At 41.4% G+C, this 21701-nt stretch overlaps 2 protein-coding genes and 2 long non-coding RNA genes across 7 annotated transcripts in view; 2 read left to right on the forward strand and 2 right to left on the reverse strand.

Annotated features, from left to right (window-relative positions):
* Positions 1–9670, reverse strand: spsb1 (splA/ryanodine receptor domain and SOCS box containing 1). The gene is made up of 3 exons (XM_003444812.5): positions 9501–9670; positions 5092–5972; positions 1–1420 (listed from the first exon to the last, which is right to left on the reverse strand). The coding sequence occupies exons 2-3, from the start codon at positions 5783–5785 to the stop codon at positions 1293–1295; spliced, it is 822 nt and encodes a 273-aa protein (XP_003444860.1). The 5' UTR covers positions 5786–5972; positions 9501–9670; the 3' UTR covers positions 1–1292.
* On the forward strand, positions 9637–14089 carry LOC112843300 (uncharacterized). The gene is made up of 2 exons (XR_003215554.1): positions 9637–9753; positions 13913–14089. It is a non-coding gene; the product is annotated as an uncharacterized LOC112843300 (long non-coding RNA).
* LOC102080337 (uncharacterized) overlaps positions 13660–21701 on the reverse strand; it is an 18051-nt gene continuing 10009 nt past the window's right edge. Inside the window, exons 2-4 of one of the 2 annotated variants that reach the window (XR_001224351.3) lie at positions 14350–14611; positions 13911–14153; positions 13660–13785 (exon numbers count right to left, since the gene is read on the reverse strand). This is a non-coding gene — a long non-coding RNA (uncharacterized LOC102080337). Of the gene's footprint in view, positions 14154–14349; positions 14612–21701 lie in introns of both variants that reach the window. The other variant, XR_003215553.1, reaches the window with a different exon arrangement.
* Positions 20878–21701, forward strand: part of gpr157 (G protein-coupled receptor 157) — a 19386-nt gene continuing 18562 nt past the window's right edge. For 2 of the 3 annotated variants that reach the window (XM_025901799.1, XM_003444915.5), the window contains exon 1: positions 20878–21058. The gene's annotated coding sequence lies outside the window, so the exon portion shown is untranslated. The remainder of the gene's footprint in view (positions 21059–21701) is intronic. The other variant, XM_025901800.1, reaches the window with a different exon arrangement.

Consider the following 21701-nt stretch of genomic DNA (forward strand, 5'->3'; position numbering starts at 1 on the left):
ATTTAAAAATACTAGCGACAACAGGTCTATGATATTTGCGTTGGCAATTTGACCTTTTATTACATTTGTGCAGCACGTTGAAGATTGTCATTTTTATCTCAGTACAGTGCCTTAAAACTTTAGCTTGTCGATTCAGGCATCTACATAGCCCGTTACCCTCAAACTCCCCTTGCCCCCCTTTTTTAATGTAATAAACAAACACTACATCAATGGTTCTCAGCTATGAGCCAGTGGGACCCAAGAGTCAGTCAGCTGTTACACTAAAGTAGCTATTTCATTTGTTTTCCCCATTACCTGGCTTAATTTGTGCAAACCAATGAAGTCATCTGATGGATAGACCGATTTAACAAACCAAACCAAAAAAAAATAAAATAAAAAAAAACAAACTCTTGGGCCTCAACAGCATGTGGTTGAAAACTACTGCACTACAAGAAAGCAGGAGTGATAAATGATAAAAGGACGTGACTCTATTGAGAAAATAATTCCTGCAGATGCATGCTACAAATAATCACAGTGACATTATATTTCTGTTAAAATTACTGCTGATCGCATTCCTGTCGGATGCCTGATGGCTAGTGATGCGGCCCTTTTAGATCACAGAAACCTGATAGCACAGTGAGAGGTCAGAGCAGCTCAGGGGCCTCACAGTGCATTCACCGCACTGCACTACGGACGCTCTCTATGGAGTGGTAAGCAATTCTTTTCTGTGTTGTGTTTGGAGCACTTTTTTTTTCCTTTTTCAAATCCACTACCACTTTTAAAACCTTCTGATTTCTAAAAACAATTCTGTTATAATGCTCAATTTAAGTGGTTGTACAGATTGATATGTGCTGCCACCTTGTGGTCAGATATGGGCAATGCATTGCTGAGCCAATTCATCATTAGGAGTTTTAGCACTACAGCGTATCACATTTCTGAGCCTGCAAGCCATTAATGCATAAATCAGAAAGTCTGGAGGTCACAGCAGAGGTACTGACCACTTAACTACCTTGACCACAGCAACCTACAAACTGGTGACTGCCAGGGCATCGACTGGATCAGCGTGTGCATAGTGCTCAGTGATTCCTGATTTGATAAAGTTAGATAATACATTTGAGAAAGAGTCATTAAAAACAGGATAAGAAACTGAAAAGGAGTCCAGCCACTGACATGGAAGCGTACTCATAGAATCACGAGGCTGATTCAGTCCTGGAGGCTTGAGCAATGCTGTCAAACAGGTTTAACCCGAGAATGATCCCAGAGAAACATAAAGAAATGAGGGTGTGCTCAGAGTGTTGTGACTGTCGGCGGCGTCATTGGTAGAGCAGGTAGTTCTTGAGAGAGGCTGGCAGGGGTAGTCTATGGATTTCACTCAGACGCTCTCTTCCTAATGCCACCCTCACTGAACGCCTACACAGGTCCATCAGAGAGAGCGGTTCAGCTGGGGGAGAGAAAGAGGGTGATAAAGTTAAAGTTATGCATTTGCAGAGACAGAATCTCATTTCAGGAGCATGTATACGTCGAGCAAAAAGGCAGTGTGCATAACGTGTCATGTCCAATAACATTGTTTTAACCGTAGGCTGCTGCTCTAGAGAAGGCAGCAGGTTCAGTGGACTGTAGCCAAATGTTGAGCTCTCCCCTGCCCCCTCAAAAAACTAATTATGTCTCCATACATCAGTCATTATGATGTTCCACATTTGAGCTTTTACATTTTTTAGGCTTGAGATATTCAAAGGCACTTCACACCATTAAAACGTGCACTCTGAAATAAAACGGATGATTTCTAACACAGTATTAACACATCTGGGATCCACACATGCCCTGTGGACAAAAGAACACTGAAAATGCAGTTCAGCCCATGTTTATATGACAGCTTACACTAGCTAAATAGTAGGGTACACTGTAATGCATCTAAAATATTCCTTAAAATAAATCAAAAAAATCTATTGATCACATATTTGGCTTTGTAGGGCTAGCTCAATTCCACTTCTGCAGGCAGAAGTCAAGAATCTGTCAACAAGCCTGATGCAAACAGGAGTAGCCCACAGACAAGCTGTTACACATTTATGAAACTGCCCTGTGACAACAGTAAGCAGCTACAATATATAAGTGCATGCAAAACTGCATATGACCAATGCACAACCATGCCCGTCTCATAAGAGTCATTTGGTAATACAGGCGCAGTTTTTTTTTTTGTTTATTTGTTTGTTTTTTTAAGAGTAATGGAAGTAGCAGCAGGAGAATGAAGTTTCTGATACAAAGAGAAAACCCTCAAACATGATGGGCACTGTGTCGGGTCTTGGATGTGCGGACAGCCCCAGCCTGCCTGCCCATGCCCTCGCCCCACAGGATGGAACTCAAAGTACAGCTTTCAACCAGAGGAAGAGGTGCTCATTACAATCCACTGTATGAAGTTGCCATCTGAAAAAGCAATGCTGGTGGCTATCCAAAAGTGCACAGATCACCATTTACCACCAAATCCTGACTAATCCGCAGATAATTCAGTTACTGCTACTGCACAAAGCACATAAATGCATCAGTGTCAGAAACCAAAAAAAACAAAAAACAAACAACTGTGACATTTCTTTCACTTTAAAAAAAATTCTAGCAAAGACTCTGACAAAGGAAGCTCTGAGAAGTAAACCAGACAGTAGGTCGCCAACTCCAAACAGTAGATGGACCAATGTTTCCTCAAAATCCAAAATTACATTCACCAACATCTGCTCAACACTGTTGCTGACTAGAGACATGCAACCTAAGGCGTTTGTAGATTCTAGGTTATTTAACTTTACCACCTACATTTCACTTCGTGAGCAACAACATATACGCCGTCTCAGTTTATTTAAAAGACAAAAGTCATCAGTGCCAAATACTGGTACGCTACAGTTTTCGTCATATTTTAAAATGTAGAACACAAAATGTGTGTGTGCGGAACAGACGTTAACTTTGCAACTCTAGTATATGTATTTTCTCCAGGTTTGGACTTGTTTGAGACAACAAAAAGTGTGGACTTCAGCTGCTGTGGCAGCTCTGCATATTGGATCAAGTCACAAGATTCACTACATATAATGATACCAAGTGCGTTTAACAACACTACCTAAGATTAGAGATCTCCCTGCTCCAAATCCAACAGTTAAAAAAAAAAAAAAAAAACTTCAAACAGGCTTTTATGTATATGACCGTTTCTTTTATTCAGGCTAAAACTAGGTCAAGAGATCTGAGCTCAACATAAAAATCTAATGAGCACAGAACACTTGGGACATCCGGGTAGTACAACATGTTTCAATAAGCACCATCTTTCCTCACTGAAACCTCATGAGCCAAGGAATAACTGGGATTAATCCAACTGGAGTCATTTCTCATTATTTGTCTGATGGGACAACTAGCATGTTGCTTTTTGTACACTTACATAAAGGATCACCTGGTTCTGATTAAAAGCAAGCCCAAGTACAGGCAATGACAAGAAAGGGAAGTTTACAGCATGTCTGTTCATGCACTAGTTCAGCACAGCTGTCTGAGGTAATCTCAAGACAACACCTCAGACATGGGATACATAAGATCAACTGATTTTGTCAAATATGATACCATTCGCTCATTCAGGCATAACCATTAATCCATCATTGAGAAATGTGGATTAGAAAAATGACTACATCTGCAAAGCCTAACATGGGGTACCTTTACCAAGAAAATGAAGCCGACAGAACAACCAAAACATGAAGACAACAGCATTGTCATTTTCCCCGATACCCATTAGTAGGTTTCCCCATGTAGGTGAAATGGCAGACAGTGGAACAACTAGAATACCTACAGAAAATGTACCAAACCAAAAACATTGAAGAAAAAAAAAAAATCCCCATTCTGAGCTGGCAAAGAGGGAGGATTAAAAACTGAAAGTAAGACAAAGGCAACCTCAGACAGATGTTAACTTGATGGAGAGCTCTGGGACTTGACAGGAGTTTGATATGCACTCTATTAACCTGAGAAACCTGCAATTTTAACATAAAACAGATTTCCTCTTACAATGCAACATGGAGCTTATGATATTTGCCCATCTCTTTAAAATCTGGTCATGAAGAGTGCAAAATGTAGTTTACTTGTCACAAAATTAATTTAGGTCAAAGTTCATTTGAAACAAAGAACTGCTTAAAGTGAACTTTTGAAACTTTTTATTTGTTGTCTCACAAGTCCTCACAGAAATGTTCTGATCAATTTAATGACAGTTAATTGTAAATGAAGTCCTTTATCACAAATTATGTGAGATTATGTAAAATTTTGCTTTGGTTTTTTTTTAATGTTACCTTTGATTGCTTTTGTTTGCACTTTGTGTTTACAAATCTTTCTCCTTCTTTTGAGCAAACAAAAGACTCAATAAATGAATGAACTAAGCATATACCACACCTTTTTAGTGATAGCTGAGTTCCGGTAACTACTTTTCAATCACACTAATGGTCGAGAAGCTGACATGCAGGGCCTGATACTTTGAGCAGCTTGACATTGGTGGCTTGTCTAAGGATGATTCTGTATTTCTACAAAGGGACCAGGGATTGAAACATCAGCCCTGTGATTTGAAGACAACCTGCGCTAGTGCCTCTTCTGAAGTAGACACAAAGACAGAGAGAGACACCACATACTTATATATAAATATATTATATTTATACTTAAGAACTTTAGAGTGATCCAAAATTGTTTACCAAAAATGAGAGATTTCCTATTGCTGCCAGACTGGAGGCAATGTCAGACTTTAATAGTGATTTAACTTCCATTTTATGTCTGATATCAGGCAAATCAAGCCAGAGAGGCATCTATATATACACACACACATTTCTAAGTAATCTGGACTGAACAGCAAGATAACATACTGTGCAATGATGACATGTACTGCTTTACATAACAGGCAGTAAGGCAGCGACACAAATACAGTAGTGCTACTCTTTGGTAACATGGCCTGTTAAGACACTGGGACAAGCCCTAACTGTTAAACCTCTTTTTTATTGCATCAATAAATCCTCCCACTGGTTAGGTGAGCTCAGTAAACAAGAGATCACAATGACACAGCTGAACATGACAGACAATCTGAACGGGAGTAATATTTAATTTAAAATTCATACTTACGATCAAGTCCATTTATGTACCGGATTCGTATTTCACAGTGTCCCCACACAGCACTCACCACAGGGTACAGCTTCCTGCCTTTAAGTCCTCTGAATGCCACCCCTAAATAATGTCCATCTACTATATAACCAAGAGTCCCCTCATCCATGTCCAAGACTACTAAGAGAGAGTCTGGTATTATGAAGGTGTCGTCTGGTTCAAGGAAGGCCGGGTAGGGTTTTGCTGGGTGATTTTTGCCATCGTGGTAGAGTTTACTCCTGCACAGGTCCCAGCCCCAGGATTCAGCATTACTTCCTACCAAAGCTGTGTAGCCCACTGAGTGTAGAGGTGCGTCACTTGTAGCCACTCCGACCACAGCGTGTGTACCCCTTTGGCGCATGGCCCAGCTTATCTCCCACACATGCAGTCCCCTTGTGTAGCCAACACGGCCCCGGATGGCGTCCGTGCTCTGCGCAACAGGGTGCCTGTGGAACACCAGCTTGTTGTCATCTTTGACGAAGACATTGAGGGAGCGGTCATCATTGTTCCATGAGTGTTGGACCTGGATGTCCAGGCTCGCGGGTGGCATGTCCAGCAGCAGATCCAGTCGTGATGGCTTGGTGTGATTCAGGGCCTGTAGCTCCAACTTCAGGGGGCTGAATGCTGGATCCCGCATATCGATGGTTTTAATGCCACCTGGGACTTTCTGCCCCATGCTACAGGTAGATATAGCAGTTCGTTCTTCCTCCTCTTCCTCCCCCCGCTTCCTCAAAGACTAATGGGGGGAGTAATCAGCCACAGACCCTCTATTCCAGTGTCCTGCTGTCACCTAAGAAGCAGGTTTGTCCTTTTGCTTTGTTAGATGCAGACAGCCAAGGCCAGATGACGAGCTGGAAGCCAACCTGATGAGGTCAGAGGAGATGAAAGCAGAACAAAGTTCACAAACTAATCTGTTTAACACAATGGCAACATTAGATAAAACAAAACATCATCAGGATCCATAGAAGGAAAACAGTAAGTCTTATGTATCCTCAAGAGTGACTTTGCTCTCATGACTGAGTGCATTTAACATAAAGAAGTCACTGTCCTATGACCCAAGATGTAAAACCAAGTACATGATAACATCATTATACAACAGAAAGCAGGCATCTGTTGACCACAGCCACATTTCTACAACCTTAACAAAAGACATTTAGGATCACTGCCATTCATATATCTTTAACTTAAAACTCTTCAGCTTTCATACAGTGAGACCAAGGCAGAGTTCCCCCCCTATTTAAACCAGTTCAACAGTTTCAGTTATTATGCTGAGCCAACCAAGAAAGACAAGACCAACGAGTTCTCATCACTTAGTCAACAGTGTATTTGCTAGATTGAAACGATTTTGTATAATGGATTGGACTCGTCACAGAGAATAGGCTGACCTAGTTAAAGTGGCAGTTTGGACAGCTACAGCTCAACATTTAATAACTGACAGATTATAGATGCCATATTCAGGGTCTTATAAAACAAATGGCTATATAGGTTTGGGTGAGATGACAGTATCCCATAAAATCCATGACAGGAAATTTATCCTATTGGTATTATCACTTTATACCATTAGGAATATATCTGCTTAAAACTCTTTTTGATATGAGCACAAATGTATGCTTCAGTTTTATTTTACCCAGAAGTCAATGTTCATTACACTGCAGCAGATAACCTGTGATAATCAGCTTTGAATTTTTGCTTAACTGAATTCAGTTATTATAAATGTAGAAAAACAACCACATAATCCGACGATCCTCCCCCCGCAAAAAAAACATGCTTAATTTTTGTGGCTCGATGTGGTTGTGCAGACCTACAAAACATGTACATATTTTCACAAAATGTAAACGTCTGGATAAAATATAGCTCCAGATCCATGCAGTGTACATAGGTCTGCATGTGTAAGTGGTAAACACCCATGTTATTGTGTTCTCCTTTTGGCTAAGTAATTTAATTTGGGATTAAGTCGCACAAACAACATGAAAAACATTCAAGTCTTATTTGATTAGCTGTCCTCAGTTTCATGCATTACTTCACCAACGTTTCTTGAAAAAGCCAAGTGCATCTGAGAACTCACGAAAACTTGACGCTGCCAATTTCGACCATTTATCAAGTGGCTGATAGGCCAAACCTGAGTGCAACAAAATGTACGTAATAAAATCAACAGAAGTTTTTGTTCTGCGGCATTACAAATGTGATTAAATCTTCTAATAGTGCTGTCCTTAGAAATGTTAAAAGAGCATAAAAAGCAGCATTCTCCACAGGATAATATTACTCATCAAATGTGAAAGTGAAATATTCCCACAACCTCCAAAAATAGGGGGAAAAAAGACAGGAAAAACTCCAGCCATTTCCTATTATATGGCTGTCTAGTCAGAGGGCAACAGGAAAAGCTGTAATAAAATGTCTGGTTTAAAAAACAAGTTTTAGAGAAGCACAGCTGGACAGGAGCTCTTTTGAGGCAGAAATAGTTTCAGTAGAGAAACTGGACAATAAAAGCCTGATGGACTACCTTCTCATAACTGTTGAAGAAAAATGAAGAATTTGTCTTCAAATTTAATTTTCATGCTGTTTTTTTTACAGCATGAAGCATTTTTTCCCTTAATAAGCCCAGAAGCAATCAGTAGCAAGATACGTTTGGAAATAATATCCCAAACACATATGTGACTTTTGTGGGCCCAGGTGTCACTGCTGCAGCTTTCTGGGCTTCCCGTTTCTGCCTATGTTGCAGCAAGGCTGTAGAGAGCATTGTGTAATGTGGAAAATTGTGCTGCAGGGAAGGCCACTCTAATTGAATTGTAGACAAGAGTTCATTGAGCAGTGCTTTGGCCTTTCTTCTAATGCAAGTAAACAACCATTTAAATGGGTCATGTCTCTTTAGTGATTGGAAAACAAGGAGGGAAGAAAAAGCAAGCAGCGGGTGGCAAGCATCTGAATGTAAACAATCTCTTTTTCGATGGCTGTCCAGCATTCATGGAGAGTGAAACATGTTAATTTGCACACTCTCTGTGCCAGGAGTTTACCATCCCCCCCCCCTCATTTCCACCACACAGGGCCACCTTACAACGCATGCAACATTAGGAGGCAAATCAAAAATGCAAGAACAATAAGGAGTCGTCCCTGATTTCATTTGGACTTCAAAACAAACATACCCACAGGGAGTATAAAAGATGGCTTGTGGAGGGGTGTATTTGGGCTGGGATTCTAGCCTGGGTTTGTTTAGGGTTCCTGGGCCCCCCAATTGGTTTGAAGCTGATTAAAATGCAGAAGGAAAGGCCTCGCCGGATTTGCTGAGCCAAGGAAACACTTGTTTCTATCCAGGAAAGTTGATTCTGTTCATCTGGACATCATTGAACATGCATCAAGATGCTTGTTTCTATTGTAAGGCTCAATTTGGACCAGGCCCACCTGAACTTAAACCACAGCCTGTTTTTCTGATTTGCTGAATACATACAGTTAAGCTTTAATAAAGACAGTGTGTCACACAGGAGTGCACTCAAGAATTTAATATGGTCTGCTTTGTTCTGTGTTTTAACTTTTTGTAGTTTGTCATCACCACGATTTAGCACAACGCTATAACTAATGCAACCTTACACGGGCATATGAAGATCACCTTTCAAGTTAGAATATCCAGGTTTTGTTGACTGGTTTATGTCTAACTAAACAGCTTTAAATAGACAGCACACACGTTCTGAAACTGAGGACAGACTAAGCCTATTGGCATAAGAGAAGACAGGTATAACAATAGTGCCACTACCTACAGGCCTTGACTAAACTGGTACCAACACGCATCTACAACAGCCTGAATAAAAACTAAACTTACTGTGTGAAAGTAAAGCGTGCTGGCAGCTGAAGCAGCAGACTGTGAATGAGCGTATGTAGGCCTTCTGAACACTTATTCCTCCGAGTTTTGCCATGCTAGCTACCGTAGAAGCAGCCTGGGCTTAATAGTTTTAAATGGACCTGGCGACCGTGTGGTCCGAGCTCGTGGAACCGTCCACGCGCAACTACAAACAGAAGAAGAAGCGCGTGAGTCAACCGTTTCTTACCCCTGGTCTTTCTTTAGCTTCGTTTTTTTTTTTTCTTTGTTTACCCGAAACTCGACCGCCTGCGAAACATTTGTTATCCGACACACAGCAAAAACCGTCGGCGTTAGCTGAAGCAGCTACACAATATGGCTAATGTTAATAAAGGAGAGGAGGGGGGACGAAGACAGCGACACAATTTAGTGGTTACTATGTCTAAACTGGGGAGGGAGGGGGGAAGCTTTGCAGGCGTTGTTGTTTTTTCTTTTTATATCAGATATTTAAATGTGATGTAAAGAGGAACACTAGAAGCGAAACAAACGTTTCGACACAGTAAGCACAAAAACACACAAGAGGAAAAGCACACAGCAAACACACCTTGTTAAGTTGTGAGGCGGCAGCAGGGTGGATGAGACCGGGCACGGTTTCAGTGGCTTCAGCTACTCCATCGTAGTTTTCCTCTTCCTTGTGCTCTCACCTTTTTTCCCAGGCTGGGCATGAATTAGGTGAAATGGTGATGGCTGCTCTCTAACAGCTCTCGCGTCACGTGGTCAAACGCTCCCAGCTGCTAGACCAGATTAGGACCTCCCCACAGAGCGGCTGCAGCTACAGCAAAGATGGCTTCGTGTTGGTAATGCAGTTTATGCTGATTTTCTTTAGGCCATAAATGTATTCACGAAAAATGTAAAATAATATGCGGTGCCGATATTTAATCCGAAGTGAAGATGTAAACCCAATTACAAGATCAGATTTTAATACATTTCACTGCTGATATGAACACTTTCTAGAGAAATGTTTTATTATGCTAACCTAATTTGTTTTTAAAACACATTTTTCGCTATTTCTGGCGTCTTAAGGTAGTGAAAGGTGTATTTTTTATAAGATAAATTCGAAGATATATGGTTTTTTTTGTTTTTTTTTTAAAAAGGTCCTACAGTTCAGTATCATGGGTTAAATTACATTTAAAATTTTTGTGTATGTGGTCAAAGATGTGTACAAATATAAAAGTATTTATCAAATGCATTTACACTCATCACCAGCTTTGCAGCTATATTTGTTGAGTAGAATAGTCAGACTGGTTTGAGATGATAGGAAGGCAAAAATAAATCGTATAACCACTCATTACAACCAAGGTGTGCAGAAGTGCATCTTACACAACACATCAGACCTTAAAGCAGATGGGCTACAGCAGTAGAAGACCACACCGGGTGCAGATCCTGTCAGCTGAGAACAGGAAACTGAAGCAACAATTTACCCAGGTTTCCCAAAAGTAGACAACAGATGATTGTGATCATGTGGATTCATCTTACCTTGTATCAAAGGTTCAGGCTGCTGGTGCTGGTGTGAAAGTGTGGGAGATGTTTTCTTGGCACAGCTGAGCATCATTTAAATAGCACAGCCTACCTGAGCATTACTGCTGACCACGTTCTTCCCTTTATGACCAAAGTGTGCCCATCTTCTGATGGCTGCTTCCAGCAAAGATAACCTACCATGTGACAATGCTCATCTCAAACTGGTTTCTTGAACTTGACAAATAGTTTACTGCACTCAGATGGCCTCCACAGTCACCAGATCTCAGTCCAATACGGCACCTTTGGGATGTGCTGTAATGCGAGATTTACATCATGGATCTGCAGCTGACAAATCTGCTGCAACTGTGTGATGCTGTCATGTGAATATGGACCAAAGCCTCAGAAGGATGTTTCCAGCATCTTGTTAAATCTCTAGCAGGATGATTTAAGGCCTGATATAGACTTCTGCAGGGAATCTTTATAGAGTCTACAACATAACCTGCGACCCAACGCGTAGTTACATTTCTCGTGAAGTGCAAGTTACATTGCGTGGAAGTTAATGAGGTAGATTTCCTGCTGAAGCATAAACCAGGTGTAAAGAACAATCCAGTACTAGTAACAAAGTACCTAACAAAGTGGCAGTGAGTCTATATGTAGATACTAAACAATCATACACCTCATCATGGACATAAAAACAAAATGTACACATTGCTGTAAATGGAAAACCTACTGAAATGTTCCATTATAAAGCTAACTTCAGCACAGTTCACCCTTCAGAAGGCTCAGTGTTAAAAAAGTCAAGTAGGACCCCACACATCAACTGTTTATTCACTTTTATTGTTTTTTTGCTGTTGTTGTTTTTACTTGTCCTGTTCCGGAGTTTTATTAAGCAGAATCACGGTCTGAATGAATGAATGAATGAACGCTGTAGAGGAGCGCTGTAGACTCTCTATAGGCTCGTCTTCTTAGTCTTTTCTTTTCTTTTCTTTTCTTTTCATTTTATGTTATTATCCACATTGTTATCTGTGTGGTTATACAGTGCCTGGGCTGGCATGCTATGAGTTCCAGGTTGGAAAAAGAGACCAGCAGCATTAACGACATAAAGAGGAGACAGAAACAGAGAGTGAAAAAAAGGAGGGTAGACAAGTCCTTTATTGTTAATTCAGAGTTTATATTTGCTTTTACAGACTTTTCAGAAAAAGAAAGGCATATTTTTCACATGTATGTGCTGGAGGTTTTATATTCAGTCTAAATACTTCTTTATAATGGCCACACCAAACACGAATAATAGGATATTTCTGCTTTTGTGTTCACTTGTGTATCGTTGGACTTAATTATGATGTAATATTTTGACCTTATGCATGCATATCTAACAGCGATGGCGATTAATGCAGTTAGTAAGTACGCACAGACACTATATGACCGTCATGACGATACTGATGCATTTTCTTCTTCACCTTGACCTTCAGGCTGTTCAGTCTTTCACTTGGACAGCTTTAAAAAGGAGCTAATGATTTTGAGGTAAGCTGCGGTCCTCAGAGCCATCAGTCAGTGTCGCTCAGTAGGTCGCAAATCATACTCAACTCACTGACACACTGACCCCCCCAAGGAAAGTCGTGCGTGTCGACTGATGACTGATTTGTACCAAACATGACATGTATGCCCTGCATACAACCGTCATCTGCTACGCAACCGATGCAGTAGCTTCACATCTCTGAAAAGCTCCTTTACAGTGCGTGCCACCTATTAAAGGAGTGGAAGGGGACCTGCTATAACAGCCTGCTCAGAATTTCCTAATAATGTGAAAGTCAGAGCAAACATATGCGCCAGATATGAGTAAATGTTTGGAAACACAAGGACAGTGTTGCCATCTAGTGGATCCTCTGAATACTCACTTTCTGGATGAGGTTTAGAGCATCGCACAGTCTGCACAAAACTCCACTTCAGTTACACCTTATTCAGAATAATAATTCACACAGTGGCGCTCATCCTGATTGCACGCTAAAAGCTGCGTGGATGAAAGTGCTAATTAACCATCTTCCTTTTCTTCACTTCCTTGTTAACTTCAGAACTTGTGCATATGTCAAGGCCTGGAATTAATAGGACTTTTTAAAATGACCTTGTTTGTCCACTCTGTGAGGCGTCTGAAGGTAACATGGCTCATTTTACATCCTTGGTGAGGAGCATAGCGTGGCGACTTGAATTACCTTCCCCTCAGCTCGTCTCCCTGTGAAAATCCCATTTTCCCCATACGGTGATGGTGCAATGTGCTGAGCTCGGTGATATCTCAGGGCCCCTCCAAAGTGGAGGAGGGGCGTGCAGACATGCTTACTGCCTCCCTTTTAGAAACCATCATTTCAGCAGGATCGATAGTACGTCCCACTCAAACCATGGCTGCCAGAGTGCTCTGCCTCTGTGTGTGTGGACAGCTGCGACGAGGCAAGTCCGAGCGAGCGGCTCATGCAGTCAAGGTGAATGATCGCATGCTGCGTCAGACACTCTGCTCCTCACTCGCTCCGAGGTGCAGTTTCTGAGGAGGACCGGTGGGTGGATGCTGTCTTAAAGCGTTTGGATGCAGTTGCAGACTACATACTGATGAAGCTTCTGTAGCTATTAAATACTTCATGCAGAAAAATCTATCTCCTAGCCGGCTCACAAAAGTGCACAGAGAGTAAATAAAGATTTGCAACTGATGAAGCTGTCTTGATGGCTTTTTTGCTTACACCTCTTTCAGTGTACTGGAGGTTGAGAACTTAAATAGATTCATGGCTGTAGGTGAGAAGACTACTCAAGTTTCAGAGGACTGCTTGCAATTTAAAACCAGCAGAGTCCATTTTTGTAAAGCAGAAATCCTTACACAGCAATAAAAAAATTATCTGTATCGGTTATTAAAGAAATGAGCATAGACAGTGAGGTTTAGAACATAATTCAGTCTGTGAATAGTGATGTCTGGCTAGAAAAAGTAGACTTTTTTTTTTCCCCCCCAACTTTTTAACAACGATGGTCTCCCTTTTTTATGTTAAGCTATACAAGCTTCTAATCGCACTTCCAACAGATTCATCTCCTAACATCGCAGGTAATTGGATATTCATTTTATTTAGAAGATGACATAAATTGTCAGAAATGCCTGCTGCTGTTTTTCCCACCATTGCAGCTATAATTCAGATGTCTTTTCTTGTCAAACTAAAGGAAAAAACTAAAAGAAAGGGACTATAAAATAATGTAAAAGGAAATTATAAAGAAAGAAAAGCGGCACATTTTAAAGTTTGGGGAAAATGTTTTATTTTTATGTGCTTACGTTCCAGTTCCAGTTTATCATTTTCTGCCAAATGATTTAAAATGACACGATCAATTTGGGCAGCCTAGCATATCTGAAGAAGAAAGAATAGAAAATACATAGGCTTCTGATCACTTACACGCTCTTTAAGCAGCGTCTTTGTGTGTACGTGGATCAGCAAGCATGAATTTAAGCATGTACTCTACATGTGTGACTTACAGCGTTACAATAAGGAAAGGGCATCGGCTGGGAAAGGTGAAACACTGCGGGACGCGAGGATGTGGATGGGACAGGATGTGTGGTGCAGTATAAGCATCCCCTCTGCTCAGGTCGCTGCTCATTTGTCAAGTTGCCTGCAGACTTGAATGGTGCATTGCTGCTAAAACACAGAGAGGCAATCAGCAGTGGAATGGCACACCTCCGGGGAGGGGTCCCAGGTGGATGGTAGCCTTCCTGGGTGATCTGCAGATTAAAGGGTGTTTTTCTCAACAAAATAAGCTCAGCCAGAGGGTTACTGCAGTAACTGCAGACAGATCTGCATTATTCTAAGGTAACCATTTCATCCTAGGGGATATTTGAATAACTGATTAGTGTAATAATCAGAAATTAATCTCAGAAATATTTGCTGTGCATGTTTGGTGCTAGATGCAAAGCTCACCGTGTGCATCCCAACTGGAGATAAAGCCTGCAAGTGACCGGTGTCTGATGAGGTGTAGGCCGGCATCAGCTCACACTGCTCATTAGAAAGTATCCAGGACACGCACCAGCCCTTCTCATCAGTCACACAGCGGTTCGGCAGATGGCAGGAGCAGACTCTCGCGTGGTTAAGGCTCTCCTGGCTGCCTCCATAAGGCAAGCGTGCATCCACAAGCTCAGCATGGTATCCATCCAATTTGGAAATCTGCAGCGGCAACTCTTTCCTGACAGGCAAAGATCCACATGGCAAGAAATTATAAACATGAATCAGTGAAATGAAAACCATATTTTCTAATCTGGCTCATCAGGTGCATAAAATAATGGATGGCATGAATAAAGCCTACAGTGGATGAAGGTGTTATAACACCCTTATGCTGTCAGGTTGTTAGCAGTGTGCAATAGTTGTACATAAAAATATATAATTAAATATCAAAGCTGTGTTCACTGCAAGATACTGACTCATTAAGCGCAGACAATAATGACGAGACTGTTTTCAGGCAAAGCTTAAAGACGATATTAATGTGATGCTCCGTATTTAAATCATTGTCTGGGGATATTTTACATTTATTTTACTGTTGAGAAAAAAAAGCAACAATTTAATTCAACTACTGCATGTGTGTTAAGAGGGTCCAGCGTTCCTCTGAGCCATAGGCGTTCATTGTCATAAAACACAAGCCACACTTTTATCGTCACTACAATGGTCACAAAAAAAACAAAGCAATGAATTCAGGCGTACATGCAGTGTTAAGCTGCCAGAAATACCAAATGTTAACTAATCTGTGGATGAAAATAGTTTCCAAATATCCGGTGCTTACTCCTGTTTGAGTAAAAAACTACAGTCCCATCTGTTTCAGAAAATTACTGATCCAATTTTATTATTAAAAAAACCCAACAAAACTATATGTCCATGATTCATTTTGAAGATCTTCATCAGGGATTGCAGCTGAGCACTACAAGCAGGCTCAGAAATGGGAAGAACTGGGAAAGCAGACAAGCAAGCAATGAATTTTTGGTTGTTTTTCAATTCGTTTATTTAATTTGTGTACACTTTAAAGCACACTAACTGTTGCAGACTTGAAATGAGTATGGAGTTTTTATCAATAGTGCACATGAAGTGGGAGTAATGCGCTGTAATTAAAATAGCGTATAATGTCGATTTAATTCAGTGTAGCTATAAAATTTAACAAAAAAGAAAAGCAGACTAAAAGCAGTATAAATGAAAGCCATCAGTAAAAATAATGTTAACCTTTCTCCTAGACTACCGCTGATTTTGAGTCAGGCTTTTTCTGTTTACCACTCACTCGTTTAGCCGTGGATTTCTTTTGGTGAAGACGGTGAAAATGTGAGGAATCACCGCGGAGCCTCTGCCCCTGCTTCTGCTGCTAAAATGGGTCGCAGGCAAATAAACACATCAACAGGCCACTCTGGAGGAACCTATATATTATATATCTTTGTCCCTTTGTGTTACCTGTTTGTGGCAGTAACAAATGGCAATAGTGAATGTAGGCCAAGAGACAGCACAGATCTCTATGTGACACACTTGTTATGGAGGATATGGAGCGCTCCTCCAAAAACCGGGAAGGCAGAATACAGTCCAGCACAAAACAAGTGAAAAAAAGACCACACCAACAGGCTGCATGCAAGATGAACATTGTAGGCACACATAATTATGGACACCCATTGGTTTTGTTCAAAAACATGAAGACAACGCTGTCTTAAAGAGGACAATCATAACTTCACCAACACGGGATGTTAGGATGATTTCAAGGTGATGTTTTTGTGTCAGCTTCTTTCATTTCTTCCCATAAAGAAATATAGAAATTTAGTTGTGAAATGTTATATTTACAGGTATGAATTTTAGGCATTTACATGACATTGCTTTTTGTTGTTGTTGTTGTTTTCCCCTCAAAGACATAGTCAAATGGTAAAAAAAAAAAAAAAATCCATGTATTTTATTTTTGTTTGTCTTAAAAATATGGCAATCAAACAGAAACTTAAAAAGTTCAAACACTGTATTGAATTGAAGTTAGTAAAAATAAATAAATAATGAGATAGTCTGATTAACATCTCGGGACAGGGGCATGTTTAACACTACTTAAGAGGTATTGGCTCTTCTTTAAACAGCACATTGTGTTACGCTGGTGTGCAGGTCTGGTATTTTCGTGCTGAAAGAAGCAAGACCTGCTCTTATTTCATCACATGAATCAACACCTTGTGTTTCCCCAAACCTGTGCACGCAGTAGAGCTTTCACTGCCATTCGTGAATGCAGTTTCAAACTATGATCACTGTTCAGTGGATAGAGAGAAAAGCTTCTCTGGATTTTATTTTTAGTTATGTGTAACAAAGATGATGAAATCCCCAAGTTATTAGCAATTTCACACTGAGAAACATGATTTGCCCACACATTCTCCGATGGAGTGCTGGATCTTAACCCTTTTAATCCTGAACCATGAAACGATTGCCAGATTTTTTTTCTTAATGGAGTGTTTATTGGACCTTCTAACAAAGGTTTAAAAAAAATGGATCTGAATTAGTATACATGAGTTTTAATTTGTACCGTATTTGCTACAACTGGTATTTGCTTAAAATGTATTGTGCAATTTATTTAGGTTTGATAGGTCTGATGATGTAGAAGTCTCAAAAACTCACGTATCAAATAAGATTCATTTGGAAGTTAAGGATAAATAAATGCTTAACTTGTTTACACTAACCTCGATACAGTTACTATATTTCACATAATCTCCAAACTGGCTTCAAAATAGGGACCAATTTTGAGATCTTAAAACTATATTACTGACGGTTTTCTTCATTCTTTGTTCTTCTGTTCTCTTGTTTCTGCCTGCTGATTGTATTCTTGTGAATGGACCTTCATTCTCAATGAGAATATTAAAGTGCCCGATTACATACAAGTTAAATAGATCAGCCTCACAGGATGCTTATTTCTTAATCTTATAAATCTAATTAGTTGTTAAATAGTGCAACATCATGTGTGTTTTATCTCAGTTTCAGTATCCGATGTGCTCTTTGAGGTATTTTCAGTTAAACAGATCACTGCAATCTGTTTTTATTTACATTCTGCGCGGCACGCCAGATCTTTCGGAAACTGGGTTGTTCACGGGCATGCTTGAAATTATTATAGCTGTGTGAGAGCTTAATCGAGACTTTCCAGCTGCAGTCTCTCCCTCTTAAGGCTGATGTGGGCATTATGCTTTGCTCCAGCGCCAGTGTAGAGAGCAGACTGGCTAGTGCTGACACTGACAGCTGACAGAGCTGCCGCTCATTCACAACAGAGCAGCCAGCTGTCACAAGTTCAGCCTCTCGCTATTATATCAATCCATCACAGCCCTGTACTACCATCTCTCTCATACTGAGGGAGAAACTGATGACACCCTGCACTTCATATGTTTCACATATCAAGCTCGGCCTTCAAATCAGGATCTTTAATATCAGGGGGTTAGTAACGCTGTAAGAGATTCTTTCAAAATCCGTATCGGGAAATAAAAGATATCTTGGACTGCTCCACTCGCCGGGAATTCACACTTCACAGTGTGTTTGTCCCTCCGCGTGCTTACAGTCCTTCCAGTATAACCACATTTGATCTGTTGTGTCGTTAACAGCGTCTTTTTCACTCGACTTGGCCTTGGGAGGAATCTCATCAGCTTTACAAAATGAGGTCAGCAAAGAAGCACTGGTGCAGTGAAACACACCACACCACCTTATTCTACGAAGTCAGGAACGCTGCATTCAGTCCGTCTCCGTAAGACTGATTGACTGAAGTGAGCAAAGATTTTTGCCAGCTCGCCTCAATAACCTCCTTTCTGAGTCCAGTTTTCATCAGCAATGTCACATTACGCCACCTTAAAACCCTCTAACATAGCATTCAACTCCAACAACGCTCCAGATTTCTGTATTTTATCGTTTTGCTGCATCTTGTCAGATGCTCAGAATTTTGCTGTGCTGTAAAAACCAAAAGAAACAAGGTGTTCACAGAAAAGATGGTAAATCTACACCTTCAAAAGAAGTCTGTCCTCAGTCAAGGCAATTCTGCTTCTTGACTAAGGACTACTGAGAATTACTCTGAACTGATGTGTAAACCAAGCAGGCTGCTGAGCTTGTGAATCAATGTGTCTATTATCTTTTCCGGACAGATCAATGAAGCTGAGGAATGAGCTATGAATGGCAAAAAGAAAGAAAAAAAAAACCGCACGTAAACTCACCAGGCAAGCGTTAGAGCCTGCTCCATTATTTGCGGGAGTCAAGATACTTGACAGATAACTTCAGTTTAGTCAAAGAATTACTAAAAGATGACCGGCTGCTGTGGCACAAAGAACCAAAAAGGCAATTAGTTGCTAAAATTGATGAAGTCATCTGCAAGAGTGTATTCACACGTCCACTGAACTGAGCATACCGAATAGATGAAACAACGTTGAATTTATACGCTCACATAATCTGCGAGGCTTTACAAATATTTACCCACTGTGTCCTTGGCTGGGACAGCGTCAGAGAATATTAAGTCAAGTGGAGAAGCAAAGGCGATGAAGTGACAGTAGCCAGGTAAAGCATACAGAGGTAATCTAATAGGACATGTAAAAAGGCCTCTCCTCATGGCTTATTCATTTTAGGGGATGCCATTACTGAAAATGGCGTGGGGTATGTGAGAGATATGCCAGCAGGGGCATTTTCCCCGGTGTCAGTGAGTACAGACGAGAGGATGGATGCTGCGAGGATCAGCAGACTGATGCAGCTGCAGCACTGAATGCAGATGGTACCTGCATTCAGAGAGTGCCTGCCCACAGCTGATGGATAACAGTGCTCGTCTGATGCACACCTACCACTGATACGGACACTGACTGATATCGGCAGCTGATTCCCAATATTGCATTACATGAATTTTGCTGATTCAGCAATCTGTGCAAATAACTGTGTCTTAATAAAAGCAGAGGATACAGGCAAATTAACGAGAAGCCTTTCATATAATACACACACACTCTAATATGCTTAAAACTGCTACACATAACCTTTGAGTGCACAGAGTCAAGGTTAATGTGAGATGTATGCAGTTCTCCTCCACAAAATGTGGGATCACGGGGTGCAACTTGGGGTCCAAGTCATATTGGAGGAGAGAGGGAAAAAAACTTGCTGCTGCAGTTGGAAGCACACAGCGCTGCACTGCTGCAGAGAACAGCCAAGGCGCTGATGCCTCGAAAGGCTTTCAAACAGAAGCACCATTATCTGTACACTGCCCGTGCAGCGCGCTGCAAATGTCATCGCTGAAAGCCGGGAAGCATAACACCAGGCGCGTTTCCATAAGGAGCGCAAAAAGAGAAGTTCAACCTCAATGTCTGACTGAATGATGGATGATCTCACTCTCACAGAGTTGTGCAACGCACAAGAGACAAATTCGGTTGGTCAAGATATTTCTATATTTTAGCGCACTGCAGAATAGCACCAGTGGAGCAGTGCATCTTGGGTAATGAAAGGTAGGTATTAGGGATTGCAGATTAAGGACATTTTACCGAAGGAAATGTTGTACCTGGGAGAACTGTACAACTTTGAGAGAGAGAGAGGGGGAGCTCTGAAATGAATGCATTAATTTACTGCCTGTGTGATTATTACTCATTCATCATAATGCCTGGAGACACCGTTTCCCATACGCATTTGGTGTGCCTTGTGTTTGTTTATGTACTGGCTTGAAAAATTGCTCTTAGTTACTGGTTCGATTATAATAAATCACACAACTTTTTTCCTCAATAAAACCAGATGACAAATTTGATTTAAAGCACTGATTTTCCTAATTCACTTAAACGGCTTCACATTTAGTGATCTCGGATTAATTAAATGTTCTTTAAACGTCATCATTTTTCAAACCATACCTGGTTTGAAAGAGTTTGAAAAATTCTACAAATGCTCAAATCAAATCAAAGGTATTTTTTAATTTTTTTTTGTGTGTGTGTTTATGAGGAAATTGGATTTCAGTGATTTTGGATACTGTGACAAGGGGGAGATGGCCTCTGCGTGGAGCAGGGACAGTTCCTCATTGAGGTTTTGAGCACCCTCATATCTCAAAGCAGCTTTTGCTGTGGTGTGAAAACGAATAAAAGAGGATGGCGAGTTATGTGTGCGGCGGAGGGGGGTGGTGGGGGTGGCAGTGGTGGGGGGGGGGGGGGGGGTTCTCTCCTGTGAGGAGTCCTTTACACTGATGATTCCCGAGGGTGTCGACGAGGAGGAAGGTTTGCTGAGGGGGTACATGGAGGAGAGGAGGGCGGACTGAGGATGAGCGCACACACACAGAAACACACACACTGACCCTGGAGGTTGCGTTCCCCTTTAAAAGTCCCATCCCACTCAGATACGCAGAGCTCATGCAGGATCTGCTGCGGCAGTGGGGGAACACTGCTGAGCTGTGCAGTTTATGCTGCCAGCAAGCGTGCAAAGAAGAGGAGGGGGAGCAAGCGTGTACAGGAGGAGGAAGAGGAGGAGGAGAAAAGGAGAGAGAGAGAGGGAGAGAGAGAGAGCAAACAATGTCATTCTGTTCAGGAGGCAATGCTGCAGTCAAGTTTGCCGCGCCATGAAAGCACATCACCAGCAACCAGGAGGCTCAGAGTGAGTGCAGAGAAGTTTTCCTCCTCTCCTCCCTGTGTGAGAGATGCGGTTGGAGGCTCGTCCGTAGGTATACATTTCTTTCCTCTCTAGTCTTATTTACCTTGTTTGCCTTCTTCTATGACGGGCTCTTCTTTCTGTAGGGTTGCATACTTTTTTTTTTTTTAATTAAATGAGCCTTGCAGGAGTTGATATGTGTATGTCGGTGTGCATGCCTGCAGTGTTAGAGCTCCTGGCGGCTTCTGTCTCATCAGTTTCAGCCTCCTCTGCACCAGCATTAAACCAGGCAGCAGTCTGCCAGAAAACCAGTCAGTTAGCAGTCAGGCTCCACTGCTCCCTCATCCATGTTTAACACATGGTACGGGCTGGAAATAGCAGCCAGCGTGTCAGATAGCGGCTGGTCCAGAGGGCTCGCTATTTGACACAAGGACAAAAAAACTCACCAGGATGCAGAGTTCTCCACACCAGTGGAGAGTTTCATCTTTGCTGACCTAGCTTTTAAGAAGACGACAGGCAGCCTGAGCTCTGCTTTTCTCGGCTAGTTGTGCATTTATGTTAACCAGCGTGTTTTCATTGCCAGTATGATGCTGGGAACTGGTGAGAAGGATTTTTCAGGGATCTTGGACTGTGTGAGTGTCTGAGTGCTAAATGGGGAAATGAGAATGAGGCTACAGTGGCCTGTTTGGGACAGGGGAGCTGTGGTGCAGTCATGA

This window comes from Oreochromis niloticus, linkage group LG20 (assembly GCF_001858045.2).
Source record: "Oreochromis niloticus isolate F11D_XX linkage group LG20, O_niloticus_UMD_NMBU, whole genome shotgun sequence".
NCBI lineage: Eukaryota > Metazoa > Chordata > Actinopteri > Cichliformes > Cichlidae > Oreochromis > Oreochromis niloticus.

Bases quoted from the DNA above. Each gene is read 5' to 3' on its own strand.
- spsb1 (XM_003444812.5), bottom strand. From the start codon at position 5,785: ATGGGGCAGAAAGTCCCAGGTGGCATTAAAACCATCGATATGCGGGAT. The intron at 1,421-5,091 runs GTAAGTATGAAT...TCTCTCCCCCAG, and splicing joins GTACATAAATGGACTTGATC to CTGAACCGCTCTCTCTGATG.